The 27,707-nt window shown below is 35.0% G+C and overlaps 1 protein-coding gene across 3 annotated transcripts in view; it reads left to right on the forward strand.

Moving 5' to 3' along the window:
* The window catches only part of LOC123546373 (condensin complex subunit 2-like), a 43,464-nt gene extending 29,319 nt beyond the window's left edge, over positions 1-14,145 (forward strand). For 2 of the 3 annotated variants that reach the window (XM_045332588.2, XM_045332587.2), the window contains exons 10-19: positions 470-558; positions 1,281-1,422; positions 1,827-1,926; positions 3,274-3,401; positions 5,044-5,279; positions 6,020-6,118; positions 6,613-6,798; positions 7,330-7,440; positions 9,103-9,300; positions 11,281-14,145. In XM_045332588.2, the coding sequence (XP_045188523.2) occupies positions 470-558; positions 1,281-1,422; positions 1,827-1,926; positions 3,274-3,401; positions 5,044-5,279; positions 6,020-6,118; positions 6,613-6,798; positions 7,330-7,440; positions 9,103-9,300; positions 11,281-11,340 (1,349 nt within the window). In that variant the 3' untranslated portion in view covers positions 11,341-14,145. The remainder of the gene's footprint in view (positions 1-469; positions 559-1,280; positions 1,423-1,826; positions 1,927-3,273; positions 3,402-5,043; positions 5,280-6,019; positions 6,119-6,612; positions 6,799-7,329; positions 7,441-9,102; positions 9,301-11,280) is intronic. The other variant, XM_045332589.2, reaches the window with a different exon arrangement.
* The last annotated feature ends 13,562 nt before the right edge of the window (positions 14,146-27,707 follow it).

Here is a 27,707-nt window from a genome sequence, read left to right on the forward strand (position 1 = left end):
GTGGGGGGAATACATGAAAAGCAGTAAAGTAGACCTATTTAAAAGGACTTAACTTTACGAAATGAGTCTTTTTAGTTCTTCAACAGACACGTAAAGTGAAAAAAGTCTTTTAATGCTGCTGAACTGTCGGAAACAGTGAAAAAGTGTGATTTTGCACCTATGTTTACATTGTTAGTTACAAGTCAGATTTACAGAGATTCATTCCCCTGATCTGGAATGGGTACTGATTTAGGTAATTATAAAATGATCCAACACAAGGTAAAGCTGAGATAAAATGTAACTTATGTAGTCAGACAAAAATGATTCAATATAGTTGATACATTCCTTCATTTTAGTGATCGAAATGAGAAAACTTAATTTTTTGAGAGAAAGTTAGCTGAAGCTTAAACCATCCTTTTTCCTCAGGTGCTTCTTTGTGTGATACTCATTTGAGAGCAGTTTTATAGATGTGTTTATTTCGTATTAACAGGTTTACTCAAAGAAAATTCTTCAGCAGAGCAATTGGTTTGTCCAGCATTTTCAACTTACAGATTTACAAATTGGGATTCCTCTGACCAAGTAGGTGTAATTGGGTTTTCGCATTGAGCCCATTGTTGATCTGTAACTCGCTTTCCGATCTGTAAATGTTTGTTTGTTGGGTTAAGAGCCACACTGACAGAGATTTTGTCATACGGTGACTTTCCAGATTTTGATTGTGGAGGAAGTTAAAAATTGCCCCAACTGGCATCACTTTAGGCATGTGCAAACACCTAACTAGAATCACCAACATTATGTAACCCAGCTGGATAGTTTCCTTATTGGAAGAGTGCGGGTTTTTGCACCCAAATCGGTGAGGGGTAGGTGATTGGAAGTCAGCAACTTTAACCATTGGGCCTATCTGTTCTTCAGATCAGTAAAGGTACGATTTTGAAAGGCATTAAGTGTAAATAATTGGCTTCAAAAAATCAGGTAAAGAGCATGCATATTGAAATGTTTCTGTTATCAGTATTTTGTGTTTTAAAGCATCCTTTATTATTATTCCTGGGGTCTACTGTTGTAAATATGCTTCGTGATCTTTGTTTTTTATGAAGTAAAGAAAAAATGAAAATAGTCTGCCAAAGATTATTAGTATTGCATTCATGCTTAGTGGCTTTTGTTAAGTTAGTTAATGCCACAATTCTAAACAATTGTTTTAATATAAAATTCTTTTCTTATTTGACTTCTTTTCTCCAATCCATTTGAGTTAGGAATTAAAAATGAAGTTTTGAATTTAAACTTGACATTAGAGACAACTCTTTCAGAGTTCTATACCGGGAATATCAGCATCACAGGAGGAACATCGGTTTGATATGGACGCTGAACCAGAACCTATACCAGATAATCATGATGATATGTCAGTGCTAGGGGGTGGAGATGGCAGCTTTTTAGGGGATGATCTTGAAGGTTTTTACTCTATATACTATCAATATAAGATGGTAATTCTGTGATGATTTGGGCTTGGCTAAATTCTGTTGAGTCTGGCTTGGATGAACTTTCCAACAACTAGGCATTAAGTTATTTCCTTATTACTTTCATTACTAAAAGATAAGTTGCCTGTAATGCAACAGCAAGCTAGTACTGAGGTCAAACCCAACACAACCAAATGAAAGACGAGCAGGATTCAAATAAAACTTTTTTTTTTTGGTTTTAGAACTGATTAAGCTAATTTTTAAGTATCAGTCAAACACTAGTAATCTCTTCAATTATGACTTGACAGGTTTCTGGCAGTCAAATAGTCTTATCATTAGAGAAGTGTGAATTGTTGCAGTTGTTACTGACTGTAAGATGTAAATTTTTAATTGTTACAGATGTAGCAGACACGAATCTAGACGAGGATATGGGGAGAGATAATTGTATAGGTGATGGAAAGGCAGCTAAACTTGTACAATCTGTACTTAGTGATATGACGTAAGCTAGATTCTGATCTGTATCTTTAAAATTATTGAACTGTGAAAGGTAATGATTTACAGACAACAGTTTGCTGAATGCTTACATCTACTTTCAAAATAAATAAAAGATAATCTCTGGAAAAGAATGCAGGAATTGACTTCTATCCATACTATATCATAGAAGAATAAACTTCCTTTTTAGCTCGACTATTCGAAGAATAGGGGAGCTATCCTACTTGCCCTGGCGTCGGCGTGAGCATGAGGGTCACACAAATGTTAAAGTCCATTGAGATATGCTTTGATATTTTGCATACTTTGTTTACCATCATGACCCTAGTCTGTAAAAAGGAGGAGGCAACTCTATCAAGCATTTTGACTGAATTATGGCCCCTTTTCGACTTATTAATATATATATATATATTACTATCAAGCACTGAGAATAGTCGAGCGCGCTGTCCACTGACAGCTCTTGTTTGATATTGTAATACATGTATTATTAAAATTTTGCAGACATATCCATTATGTGAATTTAATATGTAAACTGATGTGAAAGCCTTTCCCTGACTGAGTACATTAGTTCATATTTCACTGTGATGATAACTGACCTATGTTGTTATTTCACTGTGATGATAACTGACCTGTGTTGTTATTTCACTGTGATGATAACTGACCTGTGTTGTTATTTCACTGATGATGACTCACCTGTGTTGTTATTTCACTGTGATGATGACTGACCTGTGTTGTTATTTCACTGTGATGATAACTCACCTGTGTTGTTATTTCACTGTGATGACAACTCACCTGTGTTGTTATTTCACTGTGATGATGACTGACCTGTGTTGTTATTTCACTGTGATGATGACTCACCTGTGTTGTTATTTCACTGTGATGATGACTCACCTGTGTTGTTATTTCACTGTGATGATGACTGACCTGTGTTGTTATTTCACTGTGATGATGACTGACCTGTGTTGTTATTTCACTGATGATGACTGACCTGTGTTGTTATTTCACTGATGATGACTGACCTGTGTTGTTATTTCACTGTGATGATGACTGACCTGTGTTGTTATTTCACTGATGATGACTGACCTGTGTTGTTATTTCACTGATGATGACTGACCTGTGTTGTTATTTCACTGTGATGATGACTGACCTGTGTTGTTATTTCACTGATGATGACTGACCTGTGTTGTTATTTCACTGATGATGACTGACCTGTGTTGTTATTTCACTGTGATGATGACTGACCTGTGTTGTTATTTCACTGATGATGACTGACCTGTGTTGTTATTTCACTGTGATGACTGACTGACCTGTGTTCTTATTTCACTGTGATGATGACTGACCTGTGTTGTTATTTCAGACATGGTACAACAGGGACATTAATGCAGGTTTTATCTACAGAACCCTCAGATTATTCATATTTTAACAAAGCATTGTTGAGAACCTGGGCAGGACCGTCACATTGGAGGGCAGGACATCTATCGAGAGGTAAAGTTTTAAACACTGAACCAACTAATGTTCATAAAAGTAATGAGTGCACAAAGTTTGAAACTTAACAATCTTCATGCACCAGTAGCAGTGTATGACTGTATTTTAATGTGATTTGCGCAGAGTGCAGTTTCTACCTTTTTGACGTTTCCATTTAAAAAATAAAAATTGGCTGCAAGTTTTTTTAAAAACTTTGTGAAAAGGTAACAAAATTACAAGGTTTATGGTCTTAATGGTGTTAGTTTTTTCCTATTCACTGTAATTTTGTAACCTTTTCACAAAGTTAAAAAAAACAAACTTGCAGCCAATTTTAATAATTCATATATCTAGTAAAGTTAAATAGTTGGAGAGGATTGTAGATATGTAAAGATAAAATATTTTAGAGAAAGATGGTCTTTGACCTTTGAATTACAAATATATTTTACAATAAGTGATGGATAAAATATGTTGGAAATAGTTGATAAATGTTGTTTGGACTATGACTGGTGAACAGTAGCCAATGAAAATTTGGAAAAGGTACTTGAAAGTACTTTAGGTTTGTCTCAGATATTCTCTATGAACCATGTTATATAAATTTGTTCTTATAAAATGTGTTACATGTAGTAGGACTACTTTTGCTATGATACTCTGAAATCCCAAAAATAAGTCTGTTTTGAAAATAAGTTGGTCTCGAAAATAAGCCATCATTTCACCACAATACAAGCAAAAAGGGCCCATAAATTACCCACACTCAAAAATAAGCCGTCCACTTTATTGTATCAGAAATAGTATCAATGATCTTGTTATGACATATTAATTGATAACACAAGGTGGTGTTTATCACGTATGGTGAAAGTTATTCTTACCCATTGGGCGATTAAATCAAAGGTGTGTTTGTTTGTTAGTATCAGATTATATTTGTTAAGAAATTGTTACAAAACAGGCATTTCAGAAGTATAAGTATTTACCGACATCACTGTTTTTTACTGAAAAGCAAAAAATATGACATCCGTAACTGCAGTATTCTGGTACTTGAACATGCACCGTTTTTTAAACCGTTACCTGATACATGTACTGAAAAGTTAGCAGGACTCTATAATAAGCCGGTCTCGTTCATAAGCCACCAAATCTGTACGAAAACCGAAAATAAGCCACGGCTTATTTTCGGGATTTCAGTGTATTCCAAGTTTAAATTCAGTTTTAAAATTTTCCTACCAGGGTTGTACCTGAATACCATGATTACACTGTCTTTTTCCATTTTGAACAAAACATAATTTGAGTCGTGCCATGAGAAAATCAACATAGTGGCTTTGCGACCAGCTTGGATCCAGACCAGCCTGCGGATCTGCGCAGTCTGGTCAGGATCCATGCTATTCGCTTTCAAAGCCTATTGCAATTAGAGAAGCTGTTAGCAAACAGCATGGATCATGACCAGACTGTGCGGATGTGCAGGCTGGTCTGGATCCATGCTGGTCGCAAACCCACTACGTTGGTTTTCTCATGGCACGGCTCATTTATTGGCTCTTTATGGCTGCTTTTGGATCCTCAACACAATTTTTACCGGAGAACATGTAATATGATTTACTGTTACTTGTCATTTATTATTCCAGTCTGTTAGTGTTTACTTCATAATTGCTTGACTATTCTTTATTTTTCCCTTCAGAATTGGGGAAGTCAGCATCCACTACACAAGCACAGAAAAGTAAAGGCAAGAAACAAGTGTTTAGAATAGACTTTGATGAAGAGATAGACTTTGATTCAAAGTTTAAAATTTCGAAAGCGACGGCACTCACAAAGAATACATTAAATAAATACAGTAAAGAGCAGACAACTTTACCCAAGGATCATCACTATGATGCTGACAAATTGTTCCGATTGTTCATGTTAAAGCGAAGGATGGTAAGATGTGAATTCTTAACAGAAAATTTAACTTTTACCCTGCTAAATTTCGAAAACGGAACTGGTCCATCATTCAGTTTAAGCAATACCATTATTATTAGAAAGGTGTTCTCTGAGAACTGATTGGCTGAATAGGGAACAGTGCAGACCATGATCCATGCAGGCTGATCTTGGTCTCCATTGGTCACAAAGGCAAAATTACTTGCCTTCAGCAGGCTAAAGGTTAAAGTTGTTCAGAAAGTTTGATTATGAATACAGACTATGAGTTTAATGCCCAGTCAGACAGGGTCTTCAATAAAGATTTTACAACTAGTAGTTACAGAACTGATTTATATAATGGGATAATACATCAACCAGAATGTAACTTGAAATTTTCTAGTTTGAATTTGTTACTATTTATAGGTACTGGTGTAATAGCCTTTATTTTTAGCTCGTCTGATTTCTTGAATACTTGCTACAGCTTTGAAACATGATACATCTTAGTGTCATCAATTAAGATGAGTAAGAAGGCCAAGAACAATAACTCTTTTCTTGCATATTGTCCAGTACTTACAGACGTGATAACACCTACAGGCGGTGCTCTTGGTACTTTTTGCAGTCTTTTTACTAGCTAATGATAGTTTTCCTATTCTGTCAGCTAGTATTAATTATAGATAAAGGTATTTTCAAAAATTGTGTTTTGCAGTAAATCTTACAATGTAATTACATTTATGAATTGTAACTATGGGTTTTCTGTTCAGATTAAACGTGAGAAGACAAGTGCTAATGTAGATGATGCTATAGAGAACTACGACTACGAGAATACCAACGACATGGAGAACTACTGTCCCAATGATGAGGTAGGATTTCTTCTGTGACGGTCTGTATCTATTTATAACAAGAAGCCTCTTAGTTAGCAATTATAAGGATCTGGCAGTTTCTGTGTTTGGTCATTGAGTAATAAATATTCTCGGGCATAGCTTGGCATATACCGTTATATGTGTCAGCAGCTGTATACCCTATTGGGATGTTGTCAAGCTTTGTAGACCAAAAAAAGCTTGTAAGATTTCAGAGATGGTTTTGAGGTGATCTATTTCTGGTACATAATTGGAATAATGCTAAAAATGTATTGAATGTAGTATAATAAAAAAAGTCTACGGATTGCGGGGTCTTGAGTTCGATCATCGGGCGGGGCTTATGTTCTCTGTGACGATTTGATAAAAGACATTGCATCTGAAATTATTTGTCCTCCATCTCTGATTCATGTGTGGAAGTTGGTATTTACTAAGAGACTAATCATGATGTTGAAATGTCTGCCTTTCATTTTTTCAAGGGAGAATTTTGTATTTATAAGCAGGTTGATGATGATAACGACAGTGGAGATATGGATTTTGGCAATTTTGTTGCGGCTGGTACAGATTTCAGGCAGGAGTCGTCATCTCAGGATCCGTTCTCACAGTCTCAGGATACATTTACACAAGTTAATCCAGGTGATGGCACGATGCTGACTGGAGATAAACTTATTGCACAACCGTATAAGGTATTTCTGTTGTCATTTGATCTCAAGGCATATTGCTTCACATTAACAGGGCTGAGAGTAGTAACAGAAAACGCTATCAGAGTGAGTAAGTCTGTGAGAGGCTTGAACAGTTACTCCTATAGTGCTTCTCTCATTGAGCTTAGCATAAGTAGTGAGTTTCAAAGAGCGTACAGTGATATAAAATTATACAAAAGTTTGACCATAAACAAAGCAGTTTGTTACTGAAATTGTAATACTTTAAAAATGTGAACAGTATCTTATTACATGTGTCAAGTTATTTGAAGGATAGGGAGAAAGCACTTTTGTTTACTTAACATGTTAATTTTCTTTAACAAAAGCAATCAATTATTTGCATAAGAGGAGAGACATGTTTTCCACACAAGAAACACTTGAAAGTGAATGAATCTTGGGCCAGGTTGCTATATACTTGCCAGTAGGTAGTTTTACTAAAGAAAATTAGTAAGATCTCCAGACAGTTTGATGAACTTAAGTTTTATTTCCCATGGTGACACGTTATTATATAAAATACAGGTTGCTAAGATTGATATAGATTATGCCAAAACTGCAAAGAAACTAGACGTGAAGAGGTTAAAGTCATCTATGTGGAACTTACTCAAATCAGCACCTAAAGATACAGAACAGGTAAGACAAATAGATTTCTGTCACAAAACCAAATACTACTACTTGACAGTTTTCCCCAGGATTTTTCCAAGTGCTGGAGCAAGGGAGCTAAAAGCAAGTGGAAGGATGGTGTCCCTCTTTTATTTTATGAATATATTTAGCAGGATGACATTTGAAAGGTAGCATCCAAGTCTGCTTGGCCAGTTTAAAATGATAAATAACAGAGTATATTATCAATAAATACCAAAGGTTTCAGAATGACTCGGTTTACATCTCCAAATAGAATAAAATCTAGATGAAGATCATTTGTAAACATAGAATGCAACCAAGCAAGATAATAGCCGACTTGTTTAGATTGAGACTGTTCATGAGAAATAATGGAGAGTGCAAACCCCAGTTGCCCCTTAGCAATGGCTGAAGAATAAGATAGATATTGAATGGCTCCATGATCCCAGCGGACCCATAAAATATATCAACACTGAAGAAATGTTTTACAAATTAATTTTTGTCTTGAAGGGCATGCTTCTGGACCCTCTGTGCAGACACACCCACATAAATACTGCACATCTGTTTGGGGCTGGCTAGGTCCTTATAAAGTAAATAAGTTAATTTCAGCTCCTAAGTGTACTGCAGGACTAGGTTTAAATGTAAACACTGTGGAGTCTGTAAGAGAAATGTTCTACTGCACATACCTTCATAGTTTTAACAGATATGAATAGAAATGGGAGCTTTTTGTGCCAATGCCTTTGATAGTGTTTTAGGCATTGTTGAAGCTAGCTTGCTTAAATTAAAGAATGAATGTCAGTTTTTTTTAAAAATTACTTGGAGTAAAATCATAACTTGATAGTAATGGAAATAGAATGATTTAAAACATTGATGCAATATGACATCACTCTTAAGTCAAAATTTGTGCTTTGGTATTAAAATTGCTGTAATGAATGTAGTGATATTAAACTATGATACTGAGGTCATTTTCTTACAACCAGAAAGAAAATTGCTCATCAGCAAATTTGTTTGATTCTCCATGAAAGAATTGCGCTTGATTTCTTTTCCGAATTAACTTATATATGAAATTCTGTCTTGCTATTCAAATTTGAGAGACCTGCCAATGAAAATGTTTATTGAATCAAAGGTAAATAAACTGCTAATATGTTGTAATTGTCGTACCTGACAAAGCAGCAACACATTTCGACACAACTGGAGTGACGACGTTATTGATATTTAAGCTCTTTGGCAGCATTAAAGCACCTTGCGCAATTGATTTTAAAAGCCAAGCACAGCACTGCCACTTTGCTAAAAGGCTCAGGGGAAAACCGGGCTTTGTTTCACAGGGAATGGGGGAAGAGGCACTATTTTCGTATGAATATTGAAGTTATGTTACGTAGCCCCTCCTATTGTTTTCTTTCCAATACATCATTTTCATCAAATGTGCAGTATACACTAATATTGAATATATACATTTTTTAGACAATTAGACATATGTTATTTAAACTTATTTGAAATTAGACAAGTATTTCGTACAGATTGTAAAATGCTAATTGCTATTAAGGATATTTTTGTTTACTAAGATAATGATCAGATGGATACTATGTTTTTTGCTTAATAAAATTTTGTGTCTTGAAAAAGACCCAGAAGGGAAAGAAAGATTTGTTTTCCCTGCACTGACATATTTTGTTTAACCAGACCTCAACATCAGAAGATGGTAACACAAATAATTCAGCTAGCAGTGAGCCTGTTCCTGGAACCAGTAAAGAGATGGAGGGAAAACTGACATTCCAGAAACTTCTAAACGATCTACCAGAAAAGGTGTCTGGACAGACGGCGAAAAATCTCAGCGTTCCTATCGCATTTGTCTGTCTGCTTCATTTAGCTAATGAAAAGGTAGAAAGTATTTTCAAGTTTTTTTTAATATTTTGTAGAGAAAATATGTAGATGTTTTTTCTTGTTAATTGAAAGTATGTAACATTTTATCACTGTTCAGAAGTTTGCATGTTTCTTAGCTTAGACAAAAATTCTGTTGATTTCCGTACCTTCAAAAGCATGATGCTCATCAAAAACCATGTTTGATTTATGCTCTATGCAGGTCCTGAATTTAATTGAGTAAGGTTAAGACACAGAACTTCTTATAAGACATCCTGAACTACAACCAGAGTTGTTCTGTGCCAGTGTTTAATGTACATGATCAAGTTGAGGCCCTTACATTATATCAATATGTAGCTGAAAAGACATGTAATGTACATTTTTAGCTCATCTGATTTTTGGAAAAAAAATGATGAGTTATTGTCATCACTTGAGCGGTTGTCGGCGTCGGCGTCGGCGTTGCCTGGTTAAGTTTTATGTTTAGGTCAGCTTTTCTCCTAAACTATCAAAGCTGTTGCTTTGAAACTTGGAATACTTGTTCACCATCATAAGCTGACCCTGTATAGCAAGAAACATAACTCCATCTTGCTTTTTGCAAGATTTATGGCCCCTTTTGTACTTAGAAAATGTCAGATTTCTTGGTTAAGTTTTATGTTTAGGTCAACTTTTCTCCCAAACTGTCAAAGCTATTGCTTTGAAACTTGGAATACTTGTTCACCATCATAAGCTGACCCTGTACAGCAAGAAACATAACTCCATCTTGCTTTTTGCAAGATTTATTGCCCCTTTTGGACTTAGAAAATCAGTTTTCTTGTTAAGTTTTATGTTTTAGGTCACTTTTATCCTAAACTATCAAAGCTATTGCTTTAAAACTTGCAACACTTGTTCACCATCATAAGTTGACCCTGTACAGCAAGAAACATAACTCCATCCTGCTTTTTGCAAGATTTATGGCCCCTTTTGGACTTAGAAAATATCAGATTTCTTGGTTAAGTTTTATGTTTAGGTCAACTTTTTCTCTTAAACTATTAAAGCTATTGCTTTGAAACTTGCAACACTTGTTCACCATCATAAGCTGACCCTGTACAGCAAGCAGCGTAACTCCATCCTGATTTTTGCAATAATTATTGCCCCTTTTGGACTTAGAAAATCATTTTCTTGGTTGAGTATTATGTTTAAGGCAACTTTTCTCATAAACTATCAAAGCTATTGCTTTAAAACTTGCAACAGTTTTTCACCATCATAAGTGGACACTGTACATCAAGAAACATAACTCTATCCTGCTTTTTGCAAGAATGATAGCCCTTTTTAGACTTAGAAAATCATGGGTAGGACAATATTTCTATTACACAAAAAAAATCAGATGAGCGTCAGCACCCGCAAGGCGGTGCTCTTGTTTGAAATTACTGCCTTATTGAGAAATGGAATTTAGGTTATTAATGCAGTCTGTATGCACAAGTGTGTTTCAGTTTGACCGGGGCGGACAAAATCCCTCTTAAGGTTATTGATTAGATAATTTAAAATTAAATGAAGATGAACAGTTTTAGGATGATCATTACCAATTGTTACTGGAATGAAGTGAAAAATTATGATATTGGAAAATATGACAAGGGGGAATTTTGTCCAGCTTGGTCAACACAGGGGCAGGAGAGATTTTGTCAAGAGGAGAGTGCAATTTTGTCTGTATCACATATATATTTATTATATATACATTTCAAAAATATAGGGCACTAGGAAAAATGCCATTTAGACCAGATGGCTACAACTTACCTGTATGTTGCCTGTTTCTCAAAGTAAAGTATGTTAAAGGCATTTTGAGATAATTGTTCTTGTTTATTTTTTCAATAGTAGGACTAGTCTTGCCTCATAGTCACACATAACTTAATTTCACCATTTTGTGTGGTTTTACCTATTTATACATAAAAAACCTTGTAAGAACTGATATAGTTTTATGTTTTCATTCTCTGTTCATGCATAAGGATGTCCTATTTTGTGTTTCAGACTCTTAAAATAGAAGAAAGCAATAACATGGAAGATTTGACGATTACACAAGGTCTATGAAGGAGATCATACAGCCTTAGGTTTACATGGCTTTCTTTCGGAGATGCCCCTCGGGGACTGAGTTATTGTCTTAAATGTAGCCGGTTCTCTTATTATATAAACAAACGCAGAATGCATGAATTAAAGTGTAGAAAACAAGTGGTATGTTAAGTTGGTCTGACATACACAATGGCAACTGGATGAGGAATACCTGTTGGAGTATTGAATGGCTGTTTTGTTTACAAGTTTATTGCTATTCTATGGTAATTCAGAATGTTTGAAATAATGTTAAATGTGGAGATTAATGCTCTTATATAAGGAGAAGCAAGAAGTGTGTTACAATCAGTGTTACAAAAGGAATGAATTTGTAGAAATCAAAAATGGACTTCGAGACAGTCACCATTGTGAGAGATGTAACTTGGAGAAATTAGAAAGCAGAAAGATTTGAAAATGAAATGGAGGTTGTGTAATGGTAGCAGCATGAACAAAGATTGTTTGATAGCAGATAGCAGGAAATATTGAATTGAAGTGTAAAGGTACAATCATATGAAATCAAAGTTGAACAAATGTGATAAGTTTGAAGTGCCTTTTTGAGATGTGATGGACGGTAAATAAAGAAATTTTTCATACATATAACAAGGAGATGGTTGCTGTGTGTGTATAATGCTCACTGGTTCCACACATTGTGTTCATAACTCTCAGAGGAATAACTGCTGTTTAATTCAGGGATATATGATGCTATCATTTCGTTTCAGTATAAACCTTTGCTGTCTCTTACCTGTCAAAATGTGATGATTATTCTTGCTTGATACAGTTTTGGATCATGGAAGAGTTCTCTCCCTTACATTTATGCACACTGAAAATATGAAGTTCCTTTGATTTTATATGTAAATGTCCAAATTCTTTGTTAATAATATTTGCGAGTTTGTTTTCCTGGGGAAAAAAATGCAAGATCAATGGTTTATTAATCCTAATTCTTTCATAGAAATAATTTTCACAGCACCTAATAGTCTATAAGATTGAACATTTTGCAAATAGATATAGTTGGACAAATCAGAACAAATTCTCAAATATAAAGTTATACGGTGTTTTTAAAGCATTAATTTTAACTTGACACATAATGATGAAGTCAACTATTTATTTCAGTTTAAAAGTTTTTGATAGTGTAGCTGTTAATGATACCTAGAGTTGTGTTGATGCAGGAATATACCAGTTTCCCTGTAGTGAAGAGTTTTAGTATAATGAAATAAAAAATGGAATTATGTTAGGAAATCAAATTTTTATTATTATTGTTATTATTTATTAGAACTTCATTTTAAAGGTGATTATTTGTAAATAGCTCATTTATTATTGTAAACATCATGTCTGATTTTTATCTAGAAAAACAGATGTAGAATTTTATTGTTGTTTTGAAGGAAATAGCGGCACGTTTAGTTGTTATTGGAAATTTGAAAAGGAAATGTATGAATATAAGTAGAAAAGTTCTTTAAATTGTATCTATTGCTAGTATGCAAGCTTAATACAGGTAGTTCCACATGGTTTGGTTAGGACAGGACATCCTACCAGGGGTTATAGGTTTGAGTCCAGGAGATATTCTATGTTCTCTGTGAGGATTAAAAACATAATGTCTAAAGTGATTGGTCCTCAACAATGCAAAGTTGTTTACCTACAAAGACAAGGTAAATAAATACTGATAATGGAAGATTTCAGAATATGTTTACTCACCTCCATATGCTACTTAAATAACACTGAAAAAATAACTAAACAGAAACACGCCTTGTGATTTCCTCACACATTCAGTACATAATTTCAACACTGCAAATATGAACAATTTTTTTCTGAAGATGAAAAAATATATATAGATTGTTTCTGTTGAAATTCTTTTATAACATTAGTTATGCATGTTTTAGCAGATCTTACATCTGAAAACAACAGCAACTACAGACAGTTCTGTTGTTCTGAAATAACCACATTCATCCATTTCCCTTTGGAATTTCCATATCAGCTAAAGTAGCGTTCAGTTACAGTTTGTCTGTAAATAACTTGTAAATATGAAATAACTGTCATTTTATGAATATAAATGTGCCACTGTTTGTGTGAAAGTACTTAGTGCCTGTAAACAGTATGATGTGTCATTGTTGATATTCATTTTCTGGCTGTAACAAACCTCTAACTACTGTAAGTCTGACTTCTGTCTTTTCTTTGAGCAGAAGAAAACTGCTTTTCCTACTGAAAATTATAGTCTAGGTGAATTTTTGATGCTGGTTGATATAAGGCTTAATTTACATGTCACAGCAAAATTATTTACTGTGAATATTCAGTCTGATTGCTCCTGTAGTTGATTTCATTAAATTGTATGGAACTATTTTTCAAATGACATGCAAGTTCCTGCAAGGTAACATGTTGCTTAGTGTTAACATACCTGTACATTCTGGGATATAGCCACTACCTATACAATGTAACTTTCAGATTGTTCTATGATATTTTCTGCACAATATCTTCCTCCGACAGCGTTTTCTAGACCTGTTAGAAACAAAAAAAACTACAAATTCACTATTGCTGTATCTTCGCTGGAAGTCATTTCTGTGAAAATGGTCCATTATTTTACAGTCAAAACTATTTCAAACTTGGGAAGTTGGGAACAATGCACCTTGAAAGTACCGGTAGTTTACTATTGCGAAGCACTTTAATTTGTTGGATATGTAAACATACTACAATACGTAATCGAGACATAAACCTGTTACTATTCATTTAATTTTTTTTTTTGAAGATCTCAAATATCATTTTTCACCATCATGATAATAGAATAAAACATTATTAAATGTACATAGTTTCTTATTGCTTTCTCTATTTTTAGCTCGTATGAGGACATAATGCTCATTATTATGGAAGTGAGTGTATTATGTCCACTTATTTTGTTTCAAGCTAGCCCTGAGCACAAAATGCTAAAGATGAGTTACTGTGATACCCTTGTGTTTGTTTTGGTGACCTTTTTCAAATATCAGTGTAGACTATAATATACATGTAGATATTTAAGCCCCCCTTCGAAGAAGGAAGGGTATATTGTTTTGCAGATGTTGGTCGGTCGGAAGACCAATCGGGTTCCAGATGATAACTCAAGAACGCATGGGCCTAGGATCATGTAAGTTGATAGGGAGGTTGGTCATGACCAGCAGATGACCCCTATTGATTTTGAGGTCAGTAGGTCAAAGGTCAAGATCACAGTGGCCCAGAACAGTGAAACCATTTCCGGATGATAACTTAAAAATGCCTGGGCCTAGGATCACAAAACTTAATAGGGAGGTTGATCATGACCAACAGATGACCCTTTTTATGTCTCCCCCAGGAGACATATTGTTTTTGCCCTGTCCATCCATACGTCATACTTCATTTCCGAACAATAACTGGAGAACCATTTGACCTAGAACCTTCAAACTTCGTAGGGTTGTAGGGCTGCTGGAGTAGACGACCCCTATTGTGTTTGGGGTCACTCCGTCAAAGGTCAAGGTCACAGGGGCCTGAACATTGAAAACCATTTCCGATCAATAACTAGAGAACTACTTGACCCAGAATGTTGAAACTTCATGAGATGATTGGTCATGAAGAGTAGACGACCCCTTTTGATTTTGGGGTCACTCCGTCAAAGGTCAAGGTCACAGGGGCCTGAACATTGAAAACCATTTCCGATCAATAAGGCTTAAAATAAAATTAAGTTTGTTTGACCTTTACCGACCGACCCGAAAAAATTGCCCCGACTCAAATAATTTTATTGCATTCCAGAGAAAAAAAATATTTTTATTTTCTTATCAAAGGGAAAAACTTATTTTGGTGCTTGAAACTGGCGATTATTTTATTTAACAAATGCATACATAATTATGGCAAGTGAGAAAGTAACCCGCGGTCGGCTAGTAGAAATCGATAAAGCGGACTGTTTATCATCTCGTGTATTCCGAAAACGTGTCAACTATGCCGATAACGTTGCCTAAGGCCATAGGATGCAGACGACAATCAACCCGCTTATAACAGGAAGGCAATCTGACGAAAGGACATAATTTTACAAATCTAGTATCTAATTTACCCGCTAAACGTAAAGAAACCAAAACGTCATGCCGGTACTTTTCCATTCCACGAGCACGTGCGAGCTATCGAAATATCTAATTTCCATCACTCGACGTTACTTTTGTTTACACATACACAAAAAAAACCGCGCGTAATGCATTCATTTTTTGTTATTATCGCATCAATATTTTTTTAGCACCGCTTAAGAAGTAATATTGTTTGAATTCTATAACGATTTTAATAAGATATCGACAGGAATGTAGGCAAAATTCTATAAAAACGGTCAAATTTAAATTGAGTTCTTTGTAAAATTTCAAACAGTGCGATCTTAAAATTACTTATTTCTTTCTAAGAGTAAATAAATGATAAATTCTATGGGCATAAAGTTCAGACTTTTGACCAGAAGGTACAAAAAAAAAAAAAGAAAAAAAAAAGAAGAATAAAAAAATCTTAAATAATGAAAAAGCGTCAGCAGTTTAAATACATGGCGTAAAACGACTTTTGGCAAACAGATTTATGTTAGTGCGGCAAAATAGCTCACAGAGGTAGGATATCCACAATTATCGTTTGACACATTTACCTGTCAGTTTATACAGGATATGAATTCGCTTTAAGAAATTAAAGAAGAAACTTTTTTATTGATTAATTCAAAGAACCGAGACGGTACGATCAAACAGTGATGTGTTATATGGCGCGAAAACATGACGTAATTCCATGACAATCTCGGGCAACTGTAACGCTTTGATCTCCACTTCAGATGCCATGATACCTACATACTTCTTTTAGCTCTTTGAGGGGGGTGTTAATTGATGATGAAAACAAGGACAAGGACTAAGTTTATCAACAGAATAATTACTGATAATCGTTTACGCTTTCAACATTGGGTGATTATGATTATTGTGTCCATATTTTTGGGACACTTTACAAAATAATCATTTTTCGGGAAATAAGTCTTGAGAAAGTGAAAATAACTAGTCTAACATTTTTGGAAAATACGGGCTAGACTGTGATTATTTTTACTATCGATGCAGTTATTATGGAGAGCAACTAGGTGGTGGTGATTACTAAAATACCCTGAAAGAAAAATGTCTGCTGTGAAAACGAAATTTAAGAAGAACAAATATGATTGATTACAAAGGAAACGTAATGTACATGAGATTATTATTTGTCTACTATGTGTTATATTTGAAATTTGCTTGTACATAATACTGCTTTCATAACAGTGACAGTATTACGACAATTGACAGGCGAGTGGTGGGAAATTTGATTACCTGTGAAAATATATTATGAACCTACTTAATTGTTGATTTCAAAATGTGTTTAATCAGAGATCGTTTTGAAATGCATTTGTTCGAAATGAGAAAATCTCAGTTTCCGAATTTCAAGAATTTGACACGAACGTAAATGTTTTGAAATATGACAAGCTAGATAGTTTTAATATTTTAATTTTGTAATGCCAGAACAAAGAGGTATAAAAATCTTATACTTCTTTTGCCAGGACAATGGCATAATAAATGTCTGATGTCGGGGAAACCCAATCTTGTTTCTGTTCTTAGTAACATGACCAATACGTGCAAGTAGCTTGAAGCTAAAAAATTATCACTTTTGCTTCATACTGCCATAACCGTTGTAAAAACCTAAAACTCATAAAAAGTTATTATCTATTGAATTAAGCATCAAACACTTGTTGAAAATAAGCTGTAATTCAGTAGTGTGTTTAGATGCCAAATATTTTCGCGACTATATATCGTTTTGTACTTTTAAGCGCAGATGTAGTCAAAACATTTTTGATATATATATAAAGAAAAAGTATAGACATGAAAGATACTCAAAGACTGGGTCAACTTTGCCTTATGTGCAAATTAAGTCTGTGCCCATACTGTGTGTGCATGAATAGGGCTAGGGGTTTATTACAAGCATACATTTAACAGAGCATCTTCCGAGATTATCTACAAGCAATAGGTATTAATAAATAGACTTTAATTTTTATTATTACTGAGACAACAAACATTAAAAAAAATCTAAAATATAATAAAATTATTTACCTACCTACCTACCCACTGTAAAAATACTGGGTCGGTAAAGGTCAAACAAACTTAATTTTAATTTAGGCCTAACTAGAGAACCACTTGACCCAGAGTGTTGAAACTTCATAGGATGATTGGTCATGAAGAGTAGATGACCCCTGTTGATTTTGGGGTCACTCCGTCAAAGGTCAAGGTCACAGGGGCCTGAACATTGAAAACCATTTCCGATCAATGACTAGAGAACCACTTGACCCAGAATGTTGAAACTTCATAGGATGATTGGACATAAAGAGTAGATGACCCCTATTGATATTGGGGTCACTCCATCAAAGGTCAAGGTCACAGGGGCCTAAACATGGAAAACCATTTCCGATCAATAACTACAGAACCACTTGACCCAGAATGTTGAAACTTCATTGGATGATTGTACATGCAAAGTAGATGACCCCTATCGATTTTGGGGTCACTCCATTAAAGGTCAAGGTCACAGGGGCCTGAACATTGAAAACCATTTCCGGTCAGTAACTTGAGAACCACTTGACCCAGAATGATGAAACTTCATAGGATGATTGGTCATGCAGAGTAGATGACCCCTAAGGATTTTAGGCTCACTCTGTTAAAGGTCAAGGCCACAGGGGCCTGAACATGGAAAACCATTTCCAATCAATAGCTTGAGAACCTCTCGACCCAGAATGTTGAAACTTCATAGGATGATTGTTCATGCAGAGTAAATGACCTCTACCGTTTTTGGGGTCACTCCGTTAAAGGTCAAGGTCACAGGGGCCTGAACATTGATAACCAGTTCCGATCAATAACTTGAGAACCACTCGACCCAGAATGTTGAAACTTCATAGGATGATTGAACATGCAGAGTAGATGACCCCTATTGATTTTGGGGTCAGTCTATTAAAGGTCAAGGTCACAGTGGCCTGTTCATGTAAAATCATTTTTTGGAAATAACTTGAGAACCACTTGACCTACAATATTGAAACTTAATAGGATGATTGGACATGCAGAGTAGATGACCCCTACAGTTTTTGAGGTCACTTGATCAAAGGTCAAGGTCACAGGAGCCTGAACAGTGACTTGAGAACCACTAGGCCACGAGTGTTGAAATTTAGCGGGATGACTGGACATGCCAAGTAGATGATCCCTATTGCAGCTAACCATCAGTGTCTCTTTGACTTTCACTCCTGACCCCTATTGACTTCTTGCCTATAGGACTTTGCATTGGGGGAGACATGCGCTTTTTTACAAAAGCATATTCTAGTTGATTTTTAGGTCAGTAGGTCAAAGGTCACATTGACCCAGAACAGTAAAAATTATATTTGTCAAATAACTAGAGAATGCCTTGATTTAGATCACATTTGATACAGATGTCACCTATGATTGTTAAATGACCAGTAATTATTGATTTGAGGTCATTATGTCAAGTGTCCAGTGCACAGTGAGCAAATAATTTCTGTTCCTTGTGCATTTACTGAATGCATCAAGGGGGCTATTTAGGGCATTTACGAGCTCTTGTTCCCATTTGAGGATAAGTCTTGTGAAACTAAATGACTGACCAGGATTAAGTTGAGTTACACTCATTTTTTGTTCAGTTTTTTATGCCACAATTAGACCTTTCAAATGGATAAACATTATTTAACTTTATCTGTTTGAACATTCTTCTGGCTTTTTTAATTAAATGGGAGTGTATGCACACATGATCTTTTTAATAAATCTTCTAGAAATTGCAATTCTGAAATGAGTTATGATGCAACATATGCCATAATTTTCAAGCATGAATGAAATAGTTAAGTGATACTTCCTTTTGCCAGGAAACATGACACCAGTTTTACACAACATTCACAGTACTGTCACACAGTCTGCAACTTTCTTCAGAAAATACAAACATTGTTTTATGATTTAGAGTAGGTCTCTGCAGAAATTCCCACAGCTCTATAATATAAAACACATGTTACACTGTTGACTTAGCATGTCAGGGTGCCTTATGATGCTTGCTGTAGATTAGAACAGGTTGCTGGCTTGTAGAGAAGCTTTCTCAGCTAGAATGAACTTTTATGCTAGAAGTATATTATTGAGGGATTGACTGTCAAAATTATTTTGAAAATATTTTCTCAAAATTCTCAAGTATTTATTGTCCAAATTTGTTCAGATTTTCAGGCTATATAGTTATTTGTTGGTTTATTATAGCAACCCCTTGATGAGAGTTTTTAGTTTGGGGACATATCATTATCTTGATGCAAAAAGTGATCAACTGCTTTAACCCTTATCATGCTGGGCACGACTGAGTCTGCCTATGCAACCAGTGTAGATCAGTCAGTATCTTTGGTAAGCACCCCTTTTGACAGTTAATGGTACTTTTCAAATTGAAAGATGGACAAGTTCATTATAGAAATTTAGCAGGGTTAATGACAGTTTACACTTTGCTTCTGATTTTATAATATGTACCTGTTACACACATTTCAAGCAAGTGTGAACCTTCCGAAGTTCCTACCAAGTTTTACTGGTACAAGTTCACCACTTTGTTGCAAGCTCTATACAGATACAATATACTGTTACAACCAGATTACTGAAACATTGTCACAAGGATCCCAAATAACCACAAATTTGTACCCCACTTGGTTTATTAAATAAGTTTTAAGATGAGAAGTATGTAGTACAGGACACCAATCTTTGCTTGTCTTTATTTATTATACATTTAGGGATTTACATAATTGTTTTGAGGGATTTATGAAAGCTAACAGTTGTATCATAAATGCTTGATTTTTTATGTATTTACAGCTGTGTTTAAGGGATACGTTAAAATTTTATCTGTTTGGATATCCACCTTACATGTTCCACACAACATAGGCATGCACGCCACACTTATATTTGTCTGTCTCTGTTTCATGGAAAAATATACTTGTATGTCCCTTTTATTTATGCTGTCTAGTTTTGATATTATAATGTGGAAGCACAATTTCCTCCTTAAATTGAATTTTAAACATGATGGAATGCCAAGCAATTAATTGATAATATACAAAATTCAGAGTCAAGCCTTTCGTTATCCTGAAAGAAGTTTTAGAATTGGACCACTGTTGAAAAAAGATATCCCAGTTTGAAATTGAAGAAAATGGCTGATCATGAAGGCAGCCATTTTAATGTGTTTTTTTTTTTTTTTTTTTTTAAAGAAATTACTTAGTGAATACTGTAAAATCATTTAATTTCACGGGCATGAAATTTTGTAGTTTTGGTCACAACTGCAATTTCGTGGGGATATAAATTCAGGGATTTCAACTTTCGAACATAAAATGAATGGGAATTTTACTTGTTCATTGGGATTAAATTTCGTGAATTGACTCAACCACAAAATCCACGAAAATTAGTCCCCCATGATTATTAATGATTTCACAGTACCCCTTTAAATAGATTACATTTTTAGATTTTTGAATATATGTGTTTCTGAAGTTTAAAGGTGACAAGAATGGTAATTTCTTTCGTTTAAGGTGGAAAAAGTAATTTTACAAAATTAAAGAATGATAATCTGTCATATATTGTTTTGTTTCATGTTGCCATGGAAACAAAATGGCTGCCAATTTATCAAATGATCTCATTCATAAAGTGATTTTGAAAATGCTGTCACTGCTTTAAATGATTTTAGACGTCCTAACAGATTGAATTAAGGTAGTTTTGCACGTTTGGGTCGAAATTTTTTCTACAATGTAGAATTTGATTAAACTCTGATTTTTCAAAAATTCAGAATATACCTAGAAAATTCAGCAAACAAAAAAGATAGGGTCGTGTGCTTGATTTTTTGCTGGACTGATTTGAAAAATTTGGACCACATGCAATATTTCATAATGGTAGTCTCTGGGAAAATCATTACTTTCATAACAATTTCGCAAATAGAATTTTTTCTACAATGTAGATTTTGAGGAAACTTCTCACAGCTGTAAATAAACACATGGCTTATAATTTGGTTGAATAAAATGTATAGGTCCATGATTAAAGTGAATCGGACATTTCACGCTGATTTTAAGACAATATTTTACTTATTTTAACGTGTTGTATGTTTTGATATCATATTTTGACTTTAGGAATATAGCAACAGTGCCATTGTAATAATTTTACTCACAAATTTCAATGAATTCATAAAATGATTTTCATTTCCGTATGCCGAATCCAGGCTTTATTCTACATTTTCCGGATAAATGACGTTATGCCATCACTTCTGGTTTATCAAACGTGCAGAACTACCTTAACAAGAGACAACTTTGCCATTCAGGATTATTGTGGTAATTTTTTTCTGTGATTCACTAAAATGTTTCAAAAAATGTGTTTTAGACTGTGTATAAAAGGCATATTTCCTGTGGTATTATCAGATAATAGGGCTGGGAATTGTTCTATGGAAAGGGTACCAGTCCATTTCAGTCTTCTGAAATATCAATATCTCTGTGATAGTTTTGTGAATTTATCTAAATGACCTGTGTCCATTATCACCCAATGGATCTTGGCCAGTCCATTAAGAGGACAGCACAATAATTGACCTGTCACTTAAGAGCTGATTAACCATTTGTTTCCTTTTTCTTGGAACTGGATCCTGCTTTGGACAGTAAAAAACTTTCCAGATTTTTTCCCAGTCTTACAAGGTAACATTTTGGATACCTCCATTGTTAAGCCTAGCATGCACCATTTACTTACCTGATCTGTTCTAGATTATGAAAAGTTTTGTGTCTCATTTATTTCATAGAGTCTTCGTTATGTTTTCAATTCGGCCATCGTTGGGGAAATCGGCCACCGTTGTGGAATTTAAAAATCGGCCTTCGTTATGTTTTCAATTCGGCCATCGTTGGGGAAATCGGCCACCGTTGTGGGACTAGCCACCGATATGAGACCTACATATACATATACATGGCATCTAGGACTCACAAATCAGTCGTCAAAGATTTCAGAATTTTCAAATTTTGGCAGTTTCTGTAAAATGACTGCTACCATTTGACCTTTGATTTCATGATCTGTAACTTCCATGAATTGATATTAAAATTTTTACCTGTGTAATAGTGTAATATGATTGGTAAAGATAGACCAATGATTGCATTGAAACTCTAGGAAAAATCAGTGTAAATGTCTTGAGTTTCGCAATTTACTTTTATTTCGAAAAGTAGCGAAAATAAAACCATCAGGATTATTTTGCAATGTACAGTATACCTGAAGTAAAGGGCAGTTACTAGACTGCATGATAAATGAGCAGGAAGCCAGGGGGTCAGTAAAACATGATGATAACTGATGCAAACCATTGGTTTCAGTATCCCAGTATAAACCTGCTGTCAATTAATACCCATGTTCATGCTGAGTTTTATCAATATTTCATTAACTTTGATTGATATTCAGTCCACCTCTCCTTTCTATATCCAGCCTGCTCAGTGAACCAGAGGTCAGGGAGAGGTTTCTTGGGTAAATATTTATCACCTATTGTATTTAGGGCAGCTTAGGTTGATATCCATAAGGAAAACTAAATAATCAAATGCATACAAATTGTGCTATTCACGAATCAAAAATGATTTGAACCATATTTCCTATATAGTTATTAGCCAGTATGAAGATGGTTCAAACAAGTCAAGAATTGGATGTACGTCAGTTATTCATCTTTTGGAAACTTTCCATCTCTCAAACTTGCATATCTATCCAGTTATTAACCCTTATCATGCTGGGCACAATTGATTCTGCCTTTGCAGCCAGTGCTATCATGTTCAGCCTGCACATCCATGCACTCTGATCATGACCTGCGCTGTTTACCATTCAGTCAGTATCTTTTTGGTAAGCAACAGTTAATGGTACTGTCCAAATTGAAAGATGGACAAGTTCATTAGGTAAGGGTTAATAAAAAAAGAGATTGAGATTTGATTCTTATAATATGTGCATGTATGTACAGGATTTTATTCTTTATTTCGATAAACATCCATGCTGTCACTTTGAAGAATATTGCAGTTTTTGGCTTTACTATTGAAAAATAGAAGTATTCTACTCCCCTGGGCACCAGCTTCAGCCTCACACCTTGGTTTAAAGGCACTGACCTCCAGATTTTGGCTAAAAGTAATCTTTCTTTAAAATTGATGTTTGGTCAAATTATGAACGTTAGAATATGAGATTTTGTTCCTAAACTATCTTCAAAATGCAAAATCAGGAAAAAAAGATGCCCACGTCAGGAATCGAACCCAGGCTATTGTGGCAGTTAAAACTTCCACTCTCATTACCAATAGATATTTGCAGTATATCTCGAGGAAAGCTTTACAAACGCTTTTTGATTTTAAATGGAAAAATTAGTAAAAACAACTAATTTTTGTTTGTTTCCATAACATATAGTCTGTCATTAAATAAGTTTCAAAGCTTTCTTACGAAATACAGCATTAATTTACTGATACCTTAATTTTTTAGCTCACCTTTAATTTTTATATGATCGCTCAATGTCCGTCGTTTGTCGTCTTTCAACATTTAGCTTGTGTATGCGATAGAGGCTGTATTTTTCAACTGATCTTCATGAAATTTGGTCAGAATGATTACCTTGATGAAATCTAGGCCGAGTTCGAAAATGGGTCGTCTTGAGGTCAAAAACTAGGTCACTAGGGCAAATCAAAGAAAAACCTTGTGTATGCGATAGAGGCTGTATTTTTCAATTAATCTTCATGAATTTTGGTCAGAATGATTACCTTGATGAAATCTAGGCCGAGTTCGAAAATGGGTCATCTGGGGTCAAAAACTAGGTCACTAGGTCAAATCAAAGAAAAACCTTGTGTATGCGATAGAGGCTGTATTTTTCAATTAATCTTCATGAATTTTGGTCAGAATGACTACCTTGATGAAATTTAGGCGGAATTCGAAAATGGGTCATCTGGGGTCAAAAACTAGGTCACTAGGTCAAATCAAAGAAAAAGCTTGTGTATGCGATAGAGGCTGTATTTTTCAATTAATCTTCATGAATTTTGGTCAGAATGGTTACCTTGATGAAATCTAGGCCGAGTTCGAAAATAGGACATCTGGATTTAAAAACTAGGTCACTAGGTCAAATCAAAGAAAAACCTTGTGTATGCGATAGAGGCAGTATTTTTCAATTAATCTTCATGAATTTTGGTCAGAATGATTACCTTGATGAAATCTAGGCCGAGTTCGAAAATGGATCATCTGGGGTCAAAAACTAGGTCACTAGGTCAAATCAAAGAAAAACATTGTGTATGCGATAGAGGCTGTATTTTTTAATTAATCTTCATGAATTTTGGTCAGAATGGTTACCTTGATGAAATCTAGGCCGAGTTCTAAAATGGGACATCTGGATTCAAAAACTAGGTCACTAGGTCAAATCAAAGAAAAACCTTGTGTATGCGATAGAGGCTGTATTTTTCAATTAATCTTCATGAATTTTGGTCAGAATGATAACCTTGATGAAATCTAAGCCAAGTTCGAAAATGGATCATCTGGGGTCAAAAACTAGGTCACTAGGTCAAATCAAAGAAAAATCTTGTGTATGCGATAGAGGCTGTATTTTTCAATTAATCTTCATGAATTTTGGTCAGAATGATTACCTTGATGAAATCTGAGTCGAATTCGAAAATGGGTCATTTGGGGTCAAAAACTAGGTCACTAGGTCAAATCAAAGAAAAAGCTTGTGTATGTGATAGAGGCTGAATTTTTCAATTAATCTTCATGAATTTTGGTCAGAATGATTACCTTGATGAAGTCTAGGCCGAGTTCGAAAATGGGTCATCTGGGGTCAAAAACTAGGTCACTAGGTCAAATCAAAGAAAAACATTGTGTATGCGATAGAGGCTGTATTTTTCAATTAATCTTAATGAATTTTGATCGGAATGATAACCTTGATGAAATCTAGGCCGAATTCAAAAATGGATCATCTGGGATCAAAAACTAGGTCACTATGTCAAATCAAAGAAAAAGCTTGTGTATGCGATAGAGGCTGTATTTTTCGATTAATCTTCATGAATTTTGGTCAGAATGATAACCTTGATGAAGTCTAGGACGAGTTCGAAAATGGGTCATCTGGGGTCAAAAACTAGGTCACTAGGTCAAATCAAAGAAAACCTTGTGTATGCGATAGAGGCTGCATTTTTCAGTTAATCTTCATGAATTTTGGTCAGAATAATAACCTTGATAAAATCTAGGCCGAGTTTGAAAATGGGTCATCTTGGATCAAAAACTAGGTCACAAGGTCAAATCAAAGAAAAACCTTGGTGTATGCGATAGAGGCTGTATTTTTCAATTAATCTTCATGATATTTGTTCAGAATGATTGCCTTGATGAACTCTAGGTCAATCAAGTTCAGATATGGGTCATCTGTGGTCAAAAACTAGGTCACTAGGTCAAATCAAGTTAAAACCTTGTGTATGCAATAGGGGCTGCATTTTACACTGGATTTTCATAAAATCTGGTCAGAATGGTTGCCTTGATGAAATCTAGGTCAAGTTCGAATATGGGTAGTCTGGGGTCAAAAACGAGGCACTAGGTCAAATCAAAGAAAAACCTTGTGTATGTAATAGCAGCTGTATTTTTCAGTTGATCTTCATGAAATTTGGTCAGAATGATAGCCTTGATGAAATCTAGGTCAAGTTCGAATATGGGTCATCTGGGGTCAAAAACTAGGTCACTAGGTCAAATCAAAGAAAATACTTACTTATACTCAAGATTTTTGCTCCAATTCTAATGATAATTGGTTAGAATATTTTTATGCCCCCAAAGGGAGGCATATTAGTTTTCAACTGTCCGTCCGTTCGTTAGTTAGTTCGTCACAACGTTAACTTTTTGCATGAAGGCACTTTATTCACAAACCACTGCACCCAGGACCTTCAAACTTCACATGCTGATAGTACTTATTGAGTACACCACCCCTACTGACTTTGGGGTCAAAGGTCAAGGTCACAGGGGCCAACGTTAACTTTCTGCATGAAGGCACTTTACTCGAGAACCACTGCACCCAGGACCTTCAAACTTCATATGCTGATAGTACTTATTGAGTACACCACCCCTACTGACTTTGGGGTCACCAGGTCAAGGTCACAGGGGCCAACGTGAACTTTTTGCATGAAGGCACTTTACTCGCGAACCACTGTACCCAGGACCTTCAAACTTCACATGCTGATAGTACTTATTGAGTACACCACCCCTACTAACTTTGGGGTCACCAGGTCAAAGGTCAAGGTGCTGCAGGGGCATTTGTCACCATTAGTGACAGCTCTTGTTTTCCATGAAATCACTAGGTCAAACATGTTTACACTGTTAAATATGTTGTGTTATGGTGTGTTTCTCAGGTGAGCGACCTAGGGCCATCTTGGCCCTCTTGTTTTGCATTCTTTTTTGTCGTACGATCTGGAGGCCAGCGCCTTTAATTTTTACATGCCAGTTCATATCTCTGTAACGACTGTATGTTTAAGATTGAAACTTCTCAACAAGACTCCCTAGTCCTCAGACCTACTGATATAGTAAAGTTAGATAACTCTGGATGAATGTAATTAACACAATTATGGCTCTTTTTTACTTTAAAAAAATTGGTAAAAGTTTTGAGTGCAATGAATTATGAAGCTGTATCTCAGTAACAACTCTATGTATTGGACTGAAACTTCACACAAAGCTTCCCAGTCGTCAGACCTACTGAAATAACCAAGTAAGGTAACTTTCGGTTGGATTTGATGTAAAATAAGGTACTTTTTCTGCTTAAAAAATTTGGTTAAAGTTTGGCAGCAGCGGCTGTTCTAAGCTGTATAACAGTAACATTTGAAACTTCACACAAGACAAACTTCTCATCAAACCTACTGAAATCACCAAGTTTGATAACTTTTTGTTGACTTAAATTTAAATTATTGTTCTTTTTCAATATTGTCAGCTTGATCTGTACTTCGAAGTTGCAGCCACCTTTGTTATCCATTGCTTTATGAAATTATTTGTAAACTATTTAATTTTCAGAGAAAGATTGGACAAATTGGATAAAATAAATTCTAGAAAATATCCTGCCAATTAATGGGAAGTGTCAATATCAATACTAGCTGTCTCTAAATTTTGATGAGTTACAGATGTGACAGGAGCATTCAAGATATCCAAATTTGCCCATTTTCTTGAAAGCAGACCTTGCCCGATCAATAGGGATTGTAGGGGTGAGAGGTCATGCCACCACTAGTGTATTCACTAAATTGTGAATTATAGTGTGATGACTACATTACAGTCACAAAATGATTATTGCCTAGAAAGTAAGTTTTTGTCATTGAAATATATATGTGGGCTTTCCATTACTTAGTGATAAACTAAAATTTGGAAAGG

This window comes from Mercenaria mercenaria, chromosome 9, assembly GCF_021730395.1.
Source record: "Mercenaria mercenaria strain notata chromosome 9, MADL_Memer_1, whole genome shotgun sequence".
Lineage (NCBI taxonomy): Eukaryota > Metazoa > Mollusca > Bivalvia > Venerida > Veneridae > Mercenaria > Mercenaria mercenaria.